The sequence below is a fragment of the Bufo bufo genome, chromosome 1, assembly GCF_905171765.1.
Source record: "Bufo bufo chromosome 1, aBufBuf1.1, whole genome shotgun sequence".
Lineage (NCBI taxonomy): Eukaryota > Metazoa > Chordata > Amphibia > Anura > Bufonidae > Bufo > Bufo bufo.
This window is the reverse complement of record NC_053389.1, coordinates 293,225,587-293,241,645: the sequence shown is the minus strand read 5'-3', so window position 1 is coordinate 293,241,645 and position 16,059 is coordinate 293,225,587. Positions and strand designations below refer to the sequence as shown.

Below are 16,059 nucleotides of genomic sequence, written 5' to 3'. Positions count from 1 at the left end.
TGGTAGGCTAATCACTTTAGACTAAGGCAGATTGGATAAATGGCTGTATTTGGGAACGTGATATAACAGTGATAGATGTTGGGTGGGATACATTTATATTAGTGGCACAATACCTTTAACCATCTCAATCCAATCTATATTTCCTTAACCACCTTTAAAATACTTTGGGGGACATTTATTATGAATTATACACCACTTTTTGGCGTATTAATGCTGCAAATTTTGTCAGGAAAATCTCCAACTTTTTGCCGCTCACACCACTCTTCCCGAGTGCCTATAAAAGGCGGTGTGGCATGGGCGAGGAAGAGGGTGGGCCAGCATGCCCGTCTCATTTATAATTTTCCACTCCAATTTTTGACAAACCTATGCCAGCAAGGGAGCTGGAATAGATTTTAGTATGTTGCACGGCCTGCTGGAACAAGCTCCAAAGTTATGTAAAGACCTCTGCCTCCACATAACTTTGGTGCATCCACTGGCAGCGCAGAGGGACTAAGACCAGCATCTAAATCGCCAATCTTAATACATGGCCCCCTTTAATATTTGATTTATTGACTATTTTCTATAGAGCTTGACTTGGCAAGGTTATACAAAGGGTCTATATCATGAAGAATGTGAATTCTAAATAATTCCTCTCCTTCACTTACTGGTGGATATCATAGCCATCTAGCCCCTATATTTCAACAACGCTCAACACATCAATCTTTGTTGTACATCAATATACGGTAGATTTTGTTATCTATTGCAGCCATTGCCTATGGGGATTGGAGATGAGGCCTTCCCAACCAATCATAAGGTTGGCACAATATGATTTGTACAGTCCTGCCTATTTTATGTACATGTGTACATTATAGCTCAATAAAAGGCTCATAGTTAAACAAATAGCAATATATTTGTTCAGTCAATTTGAAGCATTACATTAGTCTCTTCTTTGAGAGATTTCCCCCCCTAGAAGATCATTGAAGATTATTTCCCTGCATTTTTTCTGTGGGGTTGTCTCAAGATGTTACTATAAATATAGAATACATTGAAAATATTTGTAAAATAGACCCTTTGTGCCTGTGCAGAATCAAAATTGTCTACAAACAGGAAATTAAATGGCTATATTAAATACTGCCTATGGTAAAAAAAAAAAAAAAAAAAGTTTGTTTGTGAAGTAATCCTTCATCCTTGAAATTGTAAGACTATAAATTGTCTTTAAGGCACTGAAGTAGTCCAACGTTTGTAAATATTCCCTTTAATATTAGAATGCAAATGTGTTTGATTACATTTCAACCTTAGAAAAGTGTCGTCTGTATAACCCATCTGGATTACATATTTCAAGTTTCAGAATTTCTTCTGTAGATCCAGAATTGTTAGATGCCCCCATGAAACCAACATAGTTCCTTAGACTTGCACTACTTACACGTAACCTTGCTGTACAATTCTCTGATATATCTGCTATTTCCACAATGTCTTTGTAATTGGCAGAATGTTAATTGCATTACAAGAGACAATTCAAAAACAAGGCCAAAAAAATATATTTTTAAAAAGTCCTGTAGTTTTTTTTTAGATGCGATTAGACATAAGACGTGTGTTCAGCTTTTTGAAGAATGATCTTAACTTGCAAATTTTGCATTTTTTCTTTTTATTTGTACTCTTTAAACGTCCACTTCTAATCCAGTTTTCTTCATCCTCTTCATCCTCCTCACTAGCCCATGGTCCCCATGCACCACCATTGAGTTCTGGATTACCCCTTGGGTCCTCATTAGGATATCGCACTGGAATTGCAGTACGATTATAATAAGCCAATCGTGTCAATAATTCCTTAACCACTTCTGGCTTCTGTGCAGACAGGTCATGACGCTCATAAGGATCTGCTGTAATGTTGAAGAGCCATACAGACTTGCGAGCTCCATCCGTATGACGTTCTAAATTCCACCAGGTTCCTGGGAAGTTGGTGACGGTCTGTGGTGGAATCCAGTCACTATAACCAGGATCTCCTGTTAACAACTTAAAATCTTTGACTCTTATGGAGGCTTGAATGGCAGTATTCCATACTCCTTGTCCTTCTTCCATGGACCCTGATTTGGCAAGGTTATACAAGGGGTCAATATTGTGTAGAATTTCAGTCCGAAGTGATACCTTTCCTTCGCTGATTGATGGCCACATATCATAGCCATCTAGGTCATCTGTGTCTGAAATATTTCCACCTGCCAATTTTACTAGTGTTGGATACCAGTCTGTTATGTGCATTAACGTCCTACTAGACCTTCTTCTCTTTTTGATCAATGGGCTATGGACAAAACCTAAGCTCCTTATACCACCCTCCCAATATGTTCCCTTACGGCCCCTTAAGGGCCAGTTACTTCCACCAGAGAATGTCTGACCTCCATTGTCTGATGAAAAGATGATAACACTGTTGTCATAGTAACCATACTTTTTCAATGCCCTGGTGATGTTTTTTACAGCTGCATCCATACAGGTCACCATAGCAGCATATTTGCGCCTTGCTACATTGCCCATATTCCTATATTGATATATGTACTCTCGAGGGGACTGAAGGGGGGTATGCACTGCCTGGAAAGATATGTATATAAAAATTGGCTGTTGTGGGTTATGAGCTGCCAAGATGTGGCTTACACGTTGGGAGTAGAGAAGGGTAGAATACTTGCCTGCAAGATCCCAAGCTGCATTCTCACCCTCATGTAAATCAAAGCCACATACTCCTGGCCCATCACAGTTGTCATAAGTGTAATAGTCCACATTGCCAGTCAATGAACCAAGAAAGGTGTCAAAACCACGTCTCGTTGGGAGGCATTCTTTCTTATAGAAGCCCAAGTGCCACTTTCCCACCATGTGTGTTGCATAACCAGCTTCCTGTAGTTTCTGGGGTAGTGTGACTTGATGAAGGGGTAAACAATTAGGTTGCCGTGGACGAATAATGGAGTGTTGTAAACCGGTATGGATCTGATACCTAGAAAAAACAAAAATGTCATTGAGAGAGAATATATCCACAGAAGAAATTACTGTACAGCTCAGAAGATAATAGGCTGAGAAAAGGTCAATAGCATCAGGTCAATGAGTTAATGATTCAAAAAAGGATAATTAGAGGAAAGGGTCATTTGTGCTTTTGGCAGTATTTGAACCATGGAGATCTACTGATAATGATAGATTACATCTCAGGTCACTACATTACATGAAACTCTTCTTGGCACATCTCTATTATATATACAGTACAGACCAAAAGTTTGGACACACCTTCTCATTCAAAGAGTTTTCTTTATTTTCATGACTATGAAGGCATCAAAACTATGAATTAACACATGTGGAATTATATACATAACAAACAAGTGTGAAACAACTGAAAATATGTCATATTCTAGGTTCTTCAAAGTAGCCACCTTTTGCTTTGATTACTGCTTTGCACACTCTTGGCATTCTCTTGATGAGCTTCAAGAGGTAGTCACCTGAAATGGTCTTCCAACAGTCTTGAAGGAGTTCCCAGAGATGCTTAGCACTTGTTGGCCCTTTTGCCTTCACTCTGTGGTCCAGCTCACCCCAAACCATCTCGATTGGGTTCAGGTCCGGTGACTATGGAGGCCAGGTCATCTGGCGCAGCACCCCATTACTCTCCTTCATGGTCAAATAGCCCTTACTTTCAAAGTGTTTCCAATTTTTCGGCTGACTGACTGATCTTCATTTCTTAAAGTAATGATGGCCACTCATTTTTCTTTACTTAGCTCCTTTTTTCTTGCCATAATACAAATTCTAACAGTCTATTCAGTAGGACTATCAGCTGTGTATCCACCTGACTTCTCCTCAACGCAACTGATGGTCCCAACCCCATTTATAAGGCAAGAAATCCCACTTATTAAACCTGACAGGGCACACCTGTGAAGTGAAAACCATTTCAGGGGGCTACCTCTTGAAACTCATCAAGAGAATGCCAAGAGTGTGCAAAGCAGTAATCAAAGCAAAAGGTGGCTACTTTGAAGAACCTAGAATATGACATATTTTCAGTTGTTTCACACTTGTTTGTTATGTATATAATTCCACATGTGTTAATTCATAGTTTTGATGCCTTCAGTGTGAATCTACAATTTTCATAGTCATGAAAATAAAGAAAACTCTTTGAATAAGAATGTGTGTCCAAACTTTTGGTCTGTACTGTATATATATATATATATTAAATGACAGTGTTACAAAAAAATCTATATGGTTAACATGCACATACTGTATACCTTGTTTCATATATAGGAATAATTTAGGCCACAAAGAATATATGGATTACTGAATATTCTTATATTTATTTTTGGTCAACAATAAGACTGAAATTGAAGTTCAGTATGATGGTTCCATTTTCGCCTAGTTTCACTTATTTGACACAGCAATCCAACAGTCTATTTCAGCAGCCTTCCAGAGCTCTCTGGATCTGGCATACCCGGATAGCGGTGAGTGCCTGTCAGACCCCATTGACTATAATTGGAACCAGAGGGGATCCGGCTGATCCTCGGTATAAATGCCTGGATTGTGCCAGTCTAAAATTGCTGCACACAGATGATTTTGTCTGTCCAAATCCTGGGTTTTATTCCAGGGAGCCGCAAAAAAACATTTTAGTCCACGGGGTCGGGCAGGCAAGTGAAAAATCTGGCTATTCTGGATCCAGAGATCTCCGGCAGGCTGTTCTATGCTAGAACAGGCTGCCGGCTGTGTGAAAGTAGCATGGATTAAGTTAGGCTTTCTGTGGCAATGATTCAGTTTGTCACCCCTACTCCACAAATTAATATATACAGATTCATGCATGCTTGCTGATATGCATACTTGCATTTGTAGTTCTGTGGCCCAATCATTAGCTGCTGCTTGTGGGCCCCACTCTCTTTTAAACAAAAACTGTATGTATCCCCATGATTGTTAAAATGTTATAATAATCTCTGGCACCCTCCCCTACATTGTAGTACCTGGGTACATGCCACTTAAGTACTCATCCCAACAGTTATGTCTCTTCGTCATGCATTGGTGAGCTATGACCCATAAAAAATGCATTGTATCCCCAAATGTATAGAGGATAATGATCAAAATAAGCCCTTTTCCCAATTCTTGGTTGTTGCAGTGCTCCTGACATCCACAAAATAACATTTCTGGATTTCCCATTGATGAGAAAAAGAAGAAAGAAAAAAATACAAGTATAATATATAAAGCTTGGCGAAATATTGCTTTTATAGACAGTTCTGGGTCTGTTTTTAATAATATTGCCCATTGATTTAATGTGATCTTTGACATTTTATATTTCTTTTGAAGCACAATTTCTTCTTCCTCAGTTTTAATACTCCTCGAGCGAGTACAACATTGACCTCTTTTCTGGTGTACAATACAGCTGTCATTGTGAAACAGCTGGAGAGCTGGAAGTTGCCTATTCCCGGTAGAAAGTCATATATTATTCACAGTAATGTTGTACTGATATAATCTGAAACCTTGTAGGCTAGCTGAATAACCTATGGGACCCAGGGCTAAAGCAAAATTTGAAGATCATCATAATTGTGGGAATGTATAACACATTTAAAACTGACTGCCCAGTCCTCCAAATTGGTCCTGTCCAGTCCTCCAAATTGGTCCATTCTGAGTCAAATGAGGGCTGTCTCATTTAAAGTAAAATTTTGGTTCCCATGCCTGGAGACTCCTCTTCCACAGAATGGATTTTGGGGTGCAAAAATGGTGAGGATATCACCATCGTCTGCCCGCCCACTCCACAGCAATGAATGTGCTGGTGTCTATGTAAATTAAATGTTATTTTTCATAAGGGTTATTATTAGGGATGCAGTATTGTTGGACATTCTGGCATCAAAACAGGGCTTAAGAAGGGACATCAAGGGCTTAGCCACCCTTTCGGGTGGGTGCTCTGCTTTTAGGCAGGGGTAGCCAAGGGAAAACTCAGGGACCCCACTTTGTAGGTGGAACCACGAGGGACTATTCAGTCTCCAATGAAAGTGGAGTATTAGACCTGTGGACATTAATCTATTCTACATCTTTATCCATCTGGAGACATCCAGACTGGTAGAACTGTAAGTAAAGATGGGATCGGTGTGAAATACACTTATGCCCCATCTTAGGTCCTAAAATTAATTTAATCCCTGCTCAGATTGTGATACTGGACCTATTATGATTTTATAATTATATAATGTTTGGATTAAGTATGGGATTTTAGTCGATACTATTAAAGGTTATTTTTTTATAAGGGTCAGTATTTCAATTCAGTGATAGCTGTCTAGGTAAAGTCATCAATAGATACACTCTTGCTTCTCATCACTTGTGTAATCTTAGACAAGAAATAATGTAAGGCTTTAAAGGGAACTTGCTGCTATCAGTTTCATGATGCCCTAACAATGGGCAACATGAAACATGAAATAAGGGGCCAAACTATCTCATGTTCCAGCATTGATCAAGTCACTTTTGTGTTAGATTAAAGGAACTATTTTGTATTAGACAATTGATATGCTGTGAAATTTCAATATATCATTATTAAAGGTGTTGTACTATTACAAAAATGTGTCCCTTATCAAAAGGAGGGGGCAAAAGTGTCTGACTGGTGGTGGTCTAGCTGATCACTAGCTTGGGGGCCTGCGTTCCCTGGTTTGAATGGACTGTGTCCACCACTCCATTCAAACAAGGGGACATTGGCCCACCTTAGTGATCGATGAAGGACCCAAAGGTTTGACCACTGCCAATAAGACACCTATGCCCCCTCCTATACACAGGGGATAAGTTGTTGTAATTTGATAACCCCTTTAATGTGGCGCAGAGACAGAGATATCTATAAACAAGAGACAATGATCATTCATTCGGCTGCATCTCCCCCGATGCCATCATGAACTGTTAGAGTTACAGATATGTTAATTCTATGGTGGGAGCCAGACCAAGTGACTGCCAGAATCCTCTAGCAGCACATTTTCTTGGAGGAGACAATAGAATTAGAAAAGCTGAAATCTAGCACAGGCGGTCTGTGTTAGGCTGGCCGTATACTTTAGATAGCTGTCAGCTGTACACTAATTAGGACAACAGCTATCTCTCCCTACACCCTATACTCCCCTCATACACATGCACACTTAGCCAAGCATGTATGTTTTGTATAAGGAGAGGGGCAAATCCTCTGCCCAATCCTCCAAAAACTGCCCGTGGGCAGAGTCAGGAGGTGCCCATAGCCATTAGATGGTCAGCCAGTCCTGCCGAAGTCAGCAGGTTCGGCCACCATTAACCTGATGCATGTGGCCAGCTTAAAGTAGTATTCCCACAGGATATGCCATAAATGTGTGATAGATATTGGTTTCACATCTGGAAATCTCACCTGTCTCTTGAACTTCCTCCACCCCACCTCGACTTTGAACAAAATCACTGTAGAATTGCAGTGGCCAATATGGCGGAACTGCTCAACCCCAAACACTGTAGCGTGTTTCTCATTGGGCGAGCAGTCCCATCGCATGTGAACCACAGAAATATCGTGGCAGATATGGAGGAGCTGCTCAAACCCCAAACACTGTAGCGTGTTTCTCATTGGGGGAGCAGTCCCACCGCATGTGGACCGCAGCAAACGACCATCCCGAGCAATTAATGCGTACAAAGGAGGACGCCAGCGCGGTCCACATGCACCACAAAAGCATCCTACACAAGCCAGAGCATTGTGCGGATGAAAATACAATTATATAAATCACTGAGAAAAATGCACCAAAAGGATATGCCACTGACTATACTAGCTGGTCATACAAGCAGATATTAAAAGCTGAGACTTTCGCCAATATATTCCTGTCAGGAAAATATCGGAGCCCATCATTGCACCACGTCACGGTCACTCAGCATGGCAAAGGGTCCTACCACTACGCTAACTGTGGTGTGAACACGGTCTGAAGGTGATGTAATCCAGCTCACAGCCCAGCCTGCACACAAATGCCTAGCAGGACAGCCAGTGCAATGTGAACAAAGCAAGGCTGTGAGCCCCACCCATATCAGACCATGTGATGGAGGATTCCAGGTGCAAAGGAATGTTCAATTGCCAGATGAAGGCACATTCAAGACATATAAAACAAAATCACTGTAGAATCATCTGGCAATTGAACATTCCTTTGCACCTGGAATCCTCCATCACATGGTCTGATATGGGTGGGGCTCACAGCCTTGCTTTGTTCACATTGCACTGGCTGTCCTGCTAGGCATTTGTGTGCAGGCTGGGCTGTGAGCTGGATTACATCACCTTCAGACCGTGTTCACACCACAGTTAGCGTAGTGGTAGGACCCTTTGCCATGCTGAGTGACCGTGACGTGGTGCAATGATGGGCTCCGATATTTTCCTGACAGGAATATATTGGCGAAAGTCTCAGCTTTTAATATCTGCTTGTATGACCAGCTAGTATAGTCAGTGCCACCTCGACTTTGGCCTGTCTAGATGCAGCAGTCATAGGGGGTCATAACTACAGAAACTTCAGAGATGGCTATTCTACATCTACATCATTTCCATAACTACCATACAAGTGAATGGGAGTCAAGGCAAGAGTACAGTAAAACACAGCAAGCATGTAACCTGCCATCATGGATATAAAATTGACATTAGAATCTCCCAAAGGTGTTTATGAATAATGGAACAATGACAGTATTTTAAACCAAAGAGTGGAAAATATGTGCTTTTCTCACTAGGGTGGGCAATATATTTCTAATTGACAGTGCAGATATTAGATGATAGATCAGATGGAGGAGAAACACAATCTAGTACATTGGGTTGTGGAATTAGAACATCTGTGTGTATTTGTTAGTCAAAAGTCAGTCCTCAAGACATGTCCACAAATCAATGGATTAATTAAACATACATATGTGATGGAGTGATCATTAAACTGCTCAGCACTTGAGAAGATACATGTGTGCTCATAAGCTCCTATGAAAACTGAGGTATAGTGGGTAACATTATGCGCCAATGTAATTCTAAGGGTGATCTACTGAGTAGCGTAACCTTGCTATGAAACAATGAGAAATTAGGTCTTTACCACCAACTCATACTCCAATCTTTGAGCACCCATATAAAATTTTGGGATAAATTTGCTCAAAGCATCCTTTCCATGTTCCAGCTTTCTAATTGGTAGAGCTTCATTGCACAAGGACAAATATCCTTGTTTTCCACTGTAACCATTTGTGTGAGCCTTTTCATCACCCAATGCTCTGCAGGTAAGCACATCCTATCTTTCCTAGAACCGTTCCACTGGGAAATCTACATGCACAGCAGAAACTATACACTCGAAGGCAGAATGGTCCTTGTGATCACCAAGAACACAGAATCTGTGCCTTTTATGTTTTTAACCCATTCAATGCACATTTACTGAAACTGAAAAGATTATTGTGTGCAGGATCTTGAGCTTTTTCTACACTTAGTCTTTACATTCTACTGTCCTTCATCAGAAGAGTTAATATCAAACTGGAAGGGGGCCAACACAGTTCCTTACTTGGCAAGAGCTGCTGGCTACACAAGCCTTCTCTTGTTTACACATTCAGTAACTTTAGTCCCTAAGCAATTGGCCCTCTAGGAAGTCTACTTCTGGCATTTGCCAACTAAATTTCCACTAGATCTGTATGAAGGGCCTACAATGAAATAACTAAATAGTCAACATTATACATAAGGCTATTCAAGTCTTTGACAGATTGGAACATTGTAAAGAATACAAAAATAACAAAAGCAACAAAAAGTGCACAAGCAGCAACTAAATTTACAAAAATGTTTGCAAATATTAATATTACACGGTGTGTATAAAAGTGTTAATTTCATTTGTTTGCACAATATGACAACGCTTTCTTACCTGCCAGTGATGAGCTGACTACGGGAGGGAGTACAGATAGGTTGAACATAATAGTTCTCCAGCTTGACACCCTCAGCTGCTAACCTGTCTAAAGTGGGAGTTTGTATGTCCGATCCATGGTATCCTATGTCATGGAAGCCTTGGTCATCAGTCAAGATGAATATAATGTGTGGAGGTCTAGAAGAAGTTGGTGCCTGAAGTGTTGATGGATCATCACCAGGACTGTCCCCAAGTACAGAAGGTTTCATCCAGTCCCAGGACATGTAACTGAAACTTAACAGGCTGACCAGTGAAAATCCTGTTAGGGTATGAACAGCCATAACCAATCTCCAACAAACACAACCTGTAGATAATTAGGATAAAACAAAGACTAATGGGAAAATCTATAGTACATCATGGAAACCAAGTTCTAAACAATAATCCAGTGTCCTACACAGAGTAAATCAAATTCATATTATTAACATGAATGGTTTTTCCATAGTGTTTGCAGAATGAGAACAGGTATGTTTTCTTGAAGAAGTCATAGGGAAGTCACAAGCAAAGATGTTCTGCACTCAGAAGAACGTTTTGGAATATTGCCATCAACACGTGTCCACAAGAAGTCCTCACCTGAGAAATTCGGCAATCATGTGCACAACGGGGCTACAGCAAGAGTTAAATATGTACTCATGATATTAAATCAGTTTCTTTCTGTTCCTTGAAAGCAAAGCCATTCGCAATGTACATGGGTTTGATGGTTTGTTGTTTTGTTTTCATATGAAATATGACAATGTGCAATATATCCACAGCCTTCTGACCACAGGCTCAAAAAATTCTGTTGATCTTGAACCCAAATTGCTTGTATTTGTTTTTTAATCCTAGATTTTGAGAAGTATTTTTCAGATGCGTCCATCGATCCTAGTCCTGCATCCTCAGGCTCCAACACTATTGCAGAACTTTTTTTTAGTGAGTCAAGCAGAGCTGCCAAAAGTATGGGATGAATTTGTGTCCCAGCCAAGCAGGACTCTGGATGATTTCCCTAAAGTTATCTGAATACTCGCTCAGCCGGGGGAGAAAGTTTCTCTTTAGACTGCAGTGACAGAGGTGTCCAAGTAAATAAGTAGTAGTTAGAGCATCTGTCTGGATGTGGCAGGCACTGGGGGTTTAAGGAGCTCGGGATGTTGGTCCCTCCCAGTTCCTCTGCTCCGAAAGAGAAGCATCTAAAAGTCAGCCTGGGACACTTCAGGGTCCTAGTGTGCTTCCTTTTTCCTATTCCCCCAATAAACTGTGCAGAAATGACCCAGCTTTTCATACAGTGGACAAAGGAAGGCAAATGTTCAAGATCACAGATGTTTTATTTTGAGGTCATGTAGTTATTGCCACCACCCTAGGAATTTAGTCTTTAAAAAGTCACCGCTTTACTATAGGAAGTTTCTACAAGTAATTTATGACACTTTAAAAGGAATCTGCTCTGATTGAGAACCTGTCAAGTGACATCTGTAAAACCCAACAGCCCTGTCCTACATTTAGTATACTGATACAAAGAAAGTGTTCGTCTCCCTACATCTGGGTCTCATTTCATTACCTGGAGTTACATGAAGTGTTTTCTGCCACATTTCACTCTGGCTGAGTTTTTCATACAGGAAATAGACAAGACACAACAAATATATTTCATTTGTCACCAGAGCGTGGAAACTCCCATGGACTGAAATGGGAATTTGTGGCATAATAAAACTTGGCATTGGTCACCGTAGTTAATAACTCTTCAATAAATATCAGCTGTCTGCCTGTCATGGACTATGTGCCACATCATGTCAACAGATTTACATAGGAAATTGTGCAAAAGTCAAGTAATACAGAGTGAAACAAAGGTATGCTTTATTACATTATGGTATTCTGTGTTTACAATAAAAGTAGGAGCAGGAAGATTACAAGCCACATATACAAAGAAGTTAAAAGGGGTTTTAAAGGCTCCTAATATTGATGACCTATCCTTGGCACAGGACATCCTTATCCAATCAGTGACGGGTATACACCAGGTACCCCATCGATCAGCTGTTCTCAGCAATTAGTATTTGGAATGGAGCCAGAAAAATAGCTCCCATTCAAGTGAACAGAAGCTGGGCTGCCACCACTACACTTTAAATGGAGCTGTGTGCAGAAAACAGCTCATAATGGGACTGCCCGCAGTCGGACCCCCACCAATTGGATATTGATGACCTATTCTGAGGATAGATCATCAATATTAGGAGCCTGAAAACCCCTGTAAAGGAATATCTGGGATTAGAAAGCAAGTTTTTTGTTTTTTTTTAGGAACAGCACCACCCTTGTCAATAGGCTGTATGTAGTATTGCATCTCAGCCCTGTCACTTTAATAGGATGAGCAGTGATACCACATAATTCAGGGACAAGGATGGAGCTGTTTTGGGGGAACAAAAAGACAGGTTTACCCCGTGTTACCTCTAACTAGCACTCTGCATGCAGAAGTCTTAGGGTCCATTCACACGTCCGCAATTCTGTTCCGCATTTTGCGAAACGGAATTGCAGACCCATTCATTTCTATGGGTCCACACGATGTGCTGACCAGATCCGGTAATGCGGATCCGCACTTCCGGGTCCGCAATTCCGTTCCCGAAAAAAAAAATAGAACATGTCCTATTCTTGACAAGATTAGGCATTTTCTATTATAGTGCCGGCGATGTGCGGTCCACAAAATGCGGAACGCACATTGCCGGTGTAAGTGTTTTGCGGATCCGCGGACCCACAAAACACATACGGATGTGTGAATGGACCCTTACTCTAGCGCTGCCATAGGCAAATGGCCTAAAGTCCAGCTCCCAATGTCCTACACCATCTAATCATATTACAATACCCTGCTGTACTGATGTCGAGCATATGGCAGCAGTTCATTTGTGTATGTGTATTTTTTTAGCTCTTTTTATGTGTTTTTAGACATTATACATATTTAGTCGCACAGTATGATGGCATATTTTGTATGCACTGTAAGGGTCCATTCACACGTACGCAATTTCATTCCGCATTTTGCGGAACGGAATTGCAGACCCATTCATTTGTATGGGCACACGGAATTGCGGATCCGTACTTCCGGGTCCGCACTTCCGTTCCACCAAAAAATAGAACATGTCCTATTCTTGTCCGCAATTGCGGACAAGAACGGGCATATTCTATTAGTGCCGGCAATGTGCGGTCCGCAAAATGCGGAACGCATATTGCCGCTGTCCGTGTTTTGCGGATCCGTGGATCCGCAAAACACGTTGCGGACGTGTGAATGAAGCCTAAGGCAGCATTATTCAATATTGCCCCATTATTTTGGTGTACTATATTTCAGCATTGTTTATATATTGTACGACTACAATATCTATGTATGGTATATGACTGCATTGTGTATGTTTATTGTATTGCTTTCATATTTATGCACTTTTTTGTGATGTCATTGGTTTTGTCTAGCAAGCGCATGCATGTAAGCAAAATAACAGAATACCAACAGTGAAGACTGCATGAGAAATCGTAACTGTATCTAAATAACTAAAATGAAATAAAATATGCAGATTTGCTAGTGTACTTCAAGGAGGAGGTGCAATTTAAAGTGGTTGTACAAGAAACTTGCATGCCTTCTTCTAGAAACAGCATCACACCTGCCCATGGGTTGCATCTGGTATTTCAGCTCATTGAAGTGAATGGTGCTGAGCTGTCATATCACACACAACCCATATTTTTGGAAAAAAAATAGCCTTTTTTTCTAATCTTGTACATCCCTTTTAACATTTTTATATTTTAGATTAACAAAGGAAGACATTTTTTACTCTTTAAAAAATAGAATAGACCTGGTGCATACACAGCCAGGAGCCTACAGTGAGAATATCCAAAATGACTTGTCATTTTACTTCCTTCCCTCTCTCTCAGATATTTCACACTACAGTCTAGTAAAACTCTTCCAATGGGATGTAATGTAATACAAACTTAACAGCAAGGCGATAGTTGTGGCAACAGCCACTTGAAGTAGTAGAAGTTTGGACTGCAGAGGATCGTTCATTCACAGTGCCAATGGAGCCAGAGAGAAGAGTTGGGACAATATTGACTTACAATTCCTTATTCTTTAAAATGTTGTAGGTTCAGTAAAGTGAACGGAACACCTTGTCGATATCTTACATTACTTACCCTACTTACTTTACGTGATCCAGTTATACTACAGCTCTGCTTTTACTTTATACCAACAATGCACAAAAATCTAATGTAGCAAAATGTAACAGCTCTATTACAACATAATGGTCCATCTGGGCTGTTAAAGGCTAGTCTGTTGAGAAGCTTGTTGACTGTTTCCAATGGCAACCAGTAGAATTGTGAAACTAGCTCTGGATTATAATGTGTCAGCACCAGTTCTATAAAGTGTGCATGTTAGGTGTGGGGCTTCTTACAAGTTTTGCATTGGGACCAGGAGCAACAATTGGGAACTTAAATTGGCCCTGGAAAAAAAAACTAAAAGTGGCCCCATATTGTAGGGGGTCCACACTGACAGAACACAGGGCCAGCATAAGTAGGGCCAGCAATACTGTAGTGCAGCCCAAAATACCTCCCCAACAGAACAAAATACCACAGTCCAGCATAATATACTGGCTCCCCAGATGCAGTATTAAACTGTAATGCTGTTCTGAGGACAGCAATACAATTGAATGCAGGAGGACACTTTCCACTGGCAGCCAGGTGCATAAGTACTTGATGCACCTATCATTAATTAATGCTGAGAGCATCAGATCGCTATTGTCTCAGAGGAGGGCTTGGGCGGCCCCCTGGGCATTGGCCCACCAGGAAATTTCCCTGTAGGGGCTATATCCAGATCACCCATGAGCATCACAATATGTCTCTGCCAGAAGAAATGCTTGTTCCAAACCTTTCCGTAGACCTAACACCCAAATGTCAACAACTATAGCAATAATGTATAAACCATCCAAATGTAGATGTTAACGAAATGGAGGTCTCTAAGTCCCTATGTCATACTACAACTAAGCCATTTCTGACCACAAAATGAGACACCTCCTTATTCACTTCAATCTATGCCTTGTTTAAAAGTTAGGAGAATCAGCACATCACAAATAAGCACTTTAGAGGACCTAAGGTCTGTGTTACCCCGAATGTGGAACATGTATGCAATAATAATGGAATTCGAGAAGAACCTGACTCCATACCATACCCCGAACCTAGATCCACCAGACTTAAGACAGTACATCGCTATGTAGGGAACTATCTGTATTGCACTATTGTTTTCGCAGTATAGTGTTTTATAGGCATTGGGAAGCACAGTCTTGGGGGTAGCAGCAGGGTGACAATGTTGGGGCAACAGGAGGGGAAGGAGGATCGAAAAGTGAGGAAAAAGATGTCTGTGTGCAAAACTCTGCACAGAAGACACATGGCTGAAAGAAGTCATCAAAGTGGTCTGGTCTGAATGGAGATTATGAGGAAAGAGAACGTCTACGTCAGAGGAGACATCCCTAGATGTAATAGATATGTGGTGCTATAGTCTATTAACAATTACTTTGTATTATATGATTTGAAATTAGTGTGGACCATCAACAGGAAATTTTTTCTATGTTCGGCCCATATATCCGGCCGAGTCTGAGACCCCTGGTTTATAGAGACTGTGTTGATGTTGCATTACAACTTCCCTTATCCTACTCGAGCTAGTTCTACTGCAAGCATTGTTCTCTGTTTCAAAGGAACATCACATCCTTGGCTTACATCTTACAATTTCATCAGCAAAGGAGATAGACTTCAAACTATTTCATCATTTGGGTTACTTTCATTGCCCACAACACGTCTACCAGGCCGCCTCATTGTGTTTCTCTCTGAAGTATCAGATATGATACTGTTTCTACTGACCTCTGATTCAGGAGGATGTGATGAGAACAGACTTTGTTTCCCAGACATGTGGCAGCTGGCACCAATCGCATGGGACATTGTAGGGCATATTATTCAGTTACAGACACTGGGAAGCGCCAAGGGGCAAATTCCTGCATGTTGCCCAGCTGTAAGTGTAACACATGTTTCCACACAATGAAAGAGGAAGCAAAGTCTGGAAGGGGAAAAAGAAGAGTACTAAGCAGGCAAAGACAGGCAAGGATATGCCAGACATGTACAGCTACAGGTTAAATATGCTTCTCTGAGCTCCTGCATTTTCCACAGTTCCAAAATATTCAACCTCAGTGAAGAAGTCACATTTTTCATCAAACATCTCATTCCCGAGTGGTAGTCATACATC

At 40.9% G+C, this 16,059-nt stretch overlaps 1 protein-coding gene across 2 annotated transcripts; it reads right to left on the bottom strand.

The window, feature by feature from the left end:
• Window positions 1-449: 449 nt before the first annotated feature.
• Window positions 450-10,939, bottom strand: ARSI (arylsulfatase family member I). 2 transcript variants are annotated; one of them, XM_040440661.1, is made up of 2 exons: window positions 9,807-10,939; window positions 450-2,953 (listed from the first exon to the last, which is right to left on the bottom strand). In XM_040440661.1, exons 1-2 carry the CDS (start codon window positions 10,124-10,126, stop codon window positions 1,546-1,548), a joined length of 1,728 nt encoding a protein of 575 aa, XP_040296595.1. In that variant the 5' UTR covers window positions 10,127-10,939; the 3' UTR covers window positions 450-1,545. The 2 variants fall into 2 exon arrangements, with proteins under 2 accessions (XP_040296595.1, XP_040296604.1); XM_040440670.1 differs by having other exon boundaries at window positions 10,416-10,939.
• Between the last annotated feature and the right edge of the window lie 5,120 nt (window positions 10,940-16,059).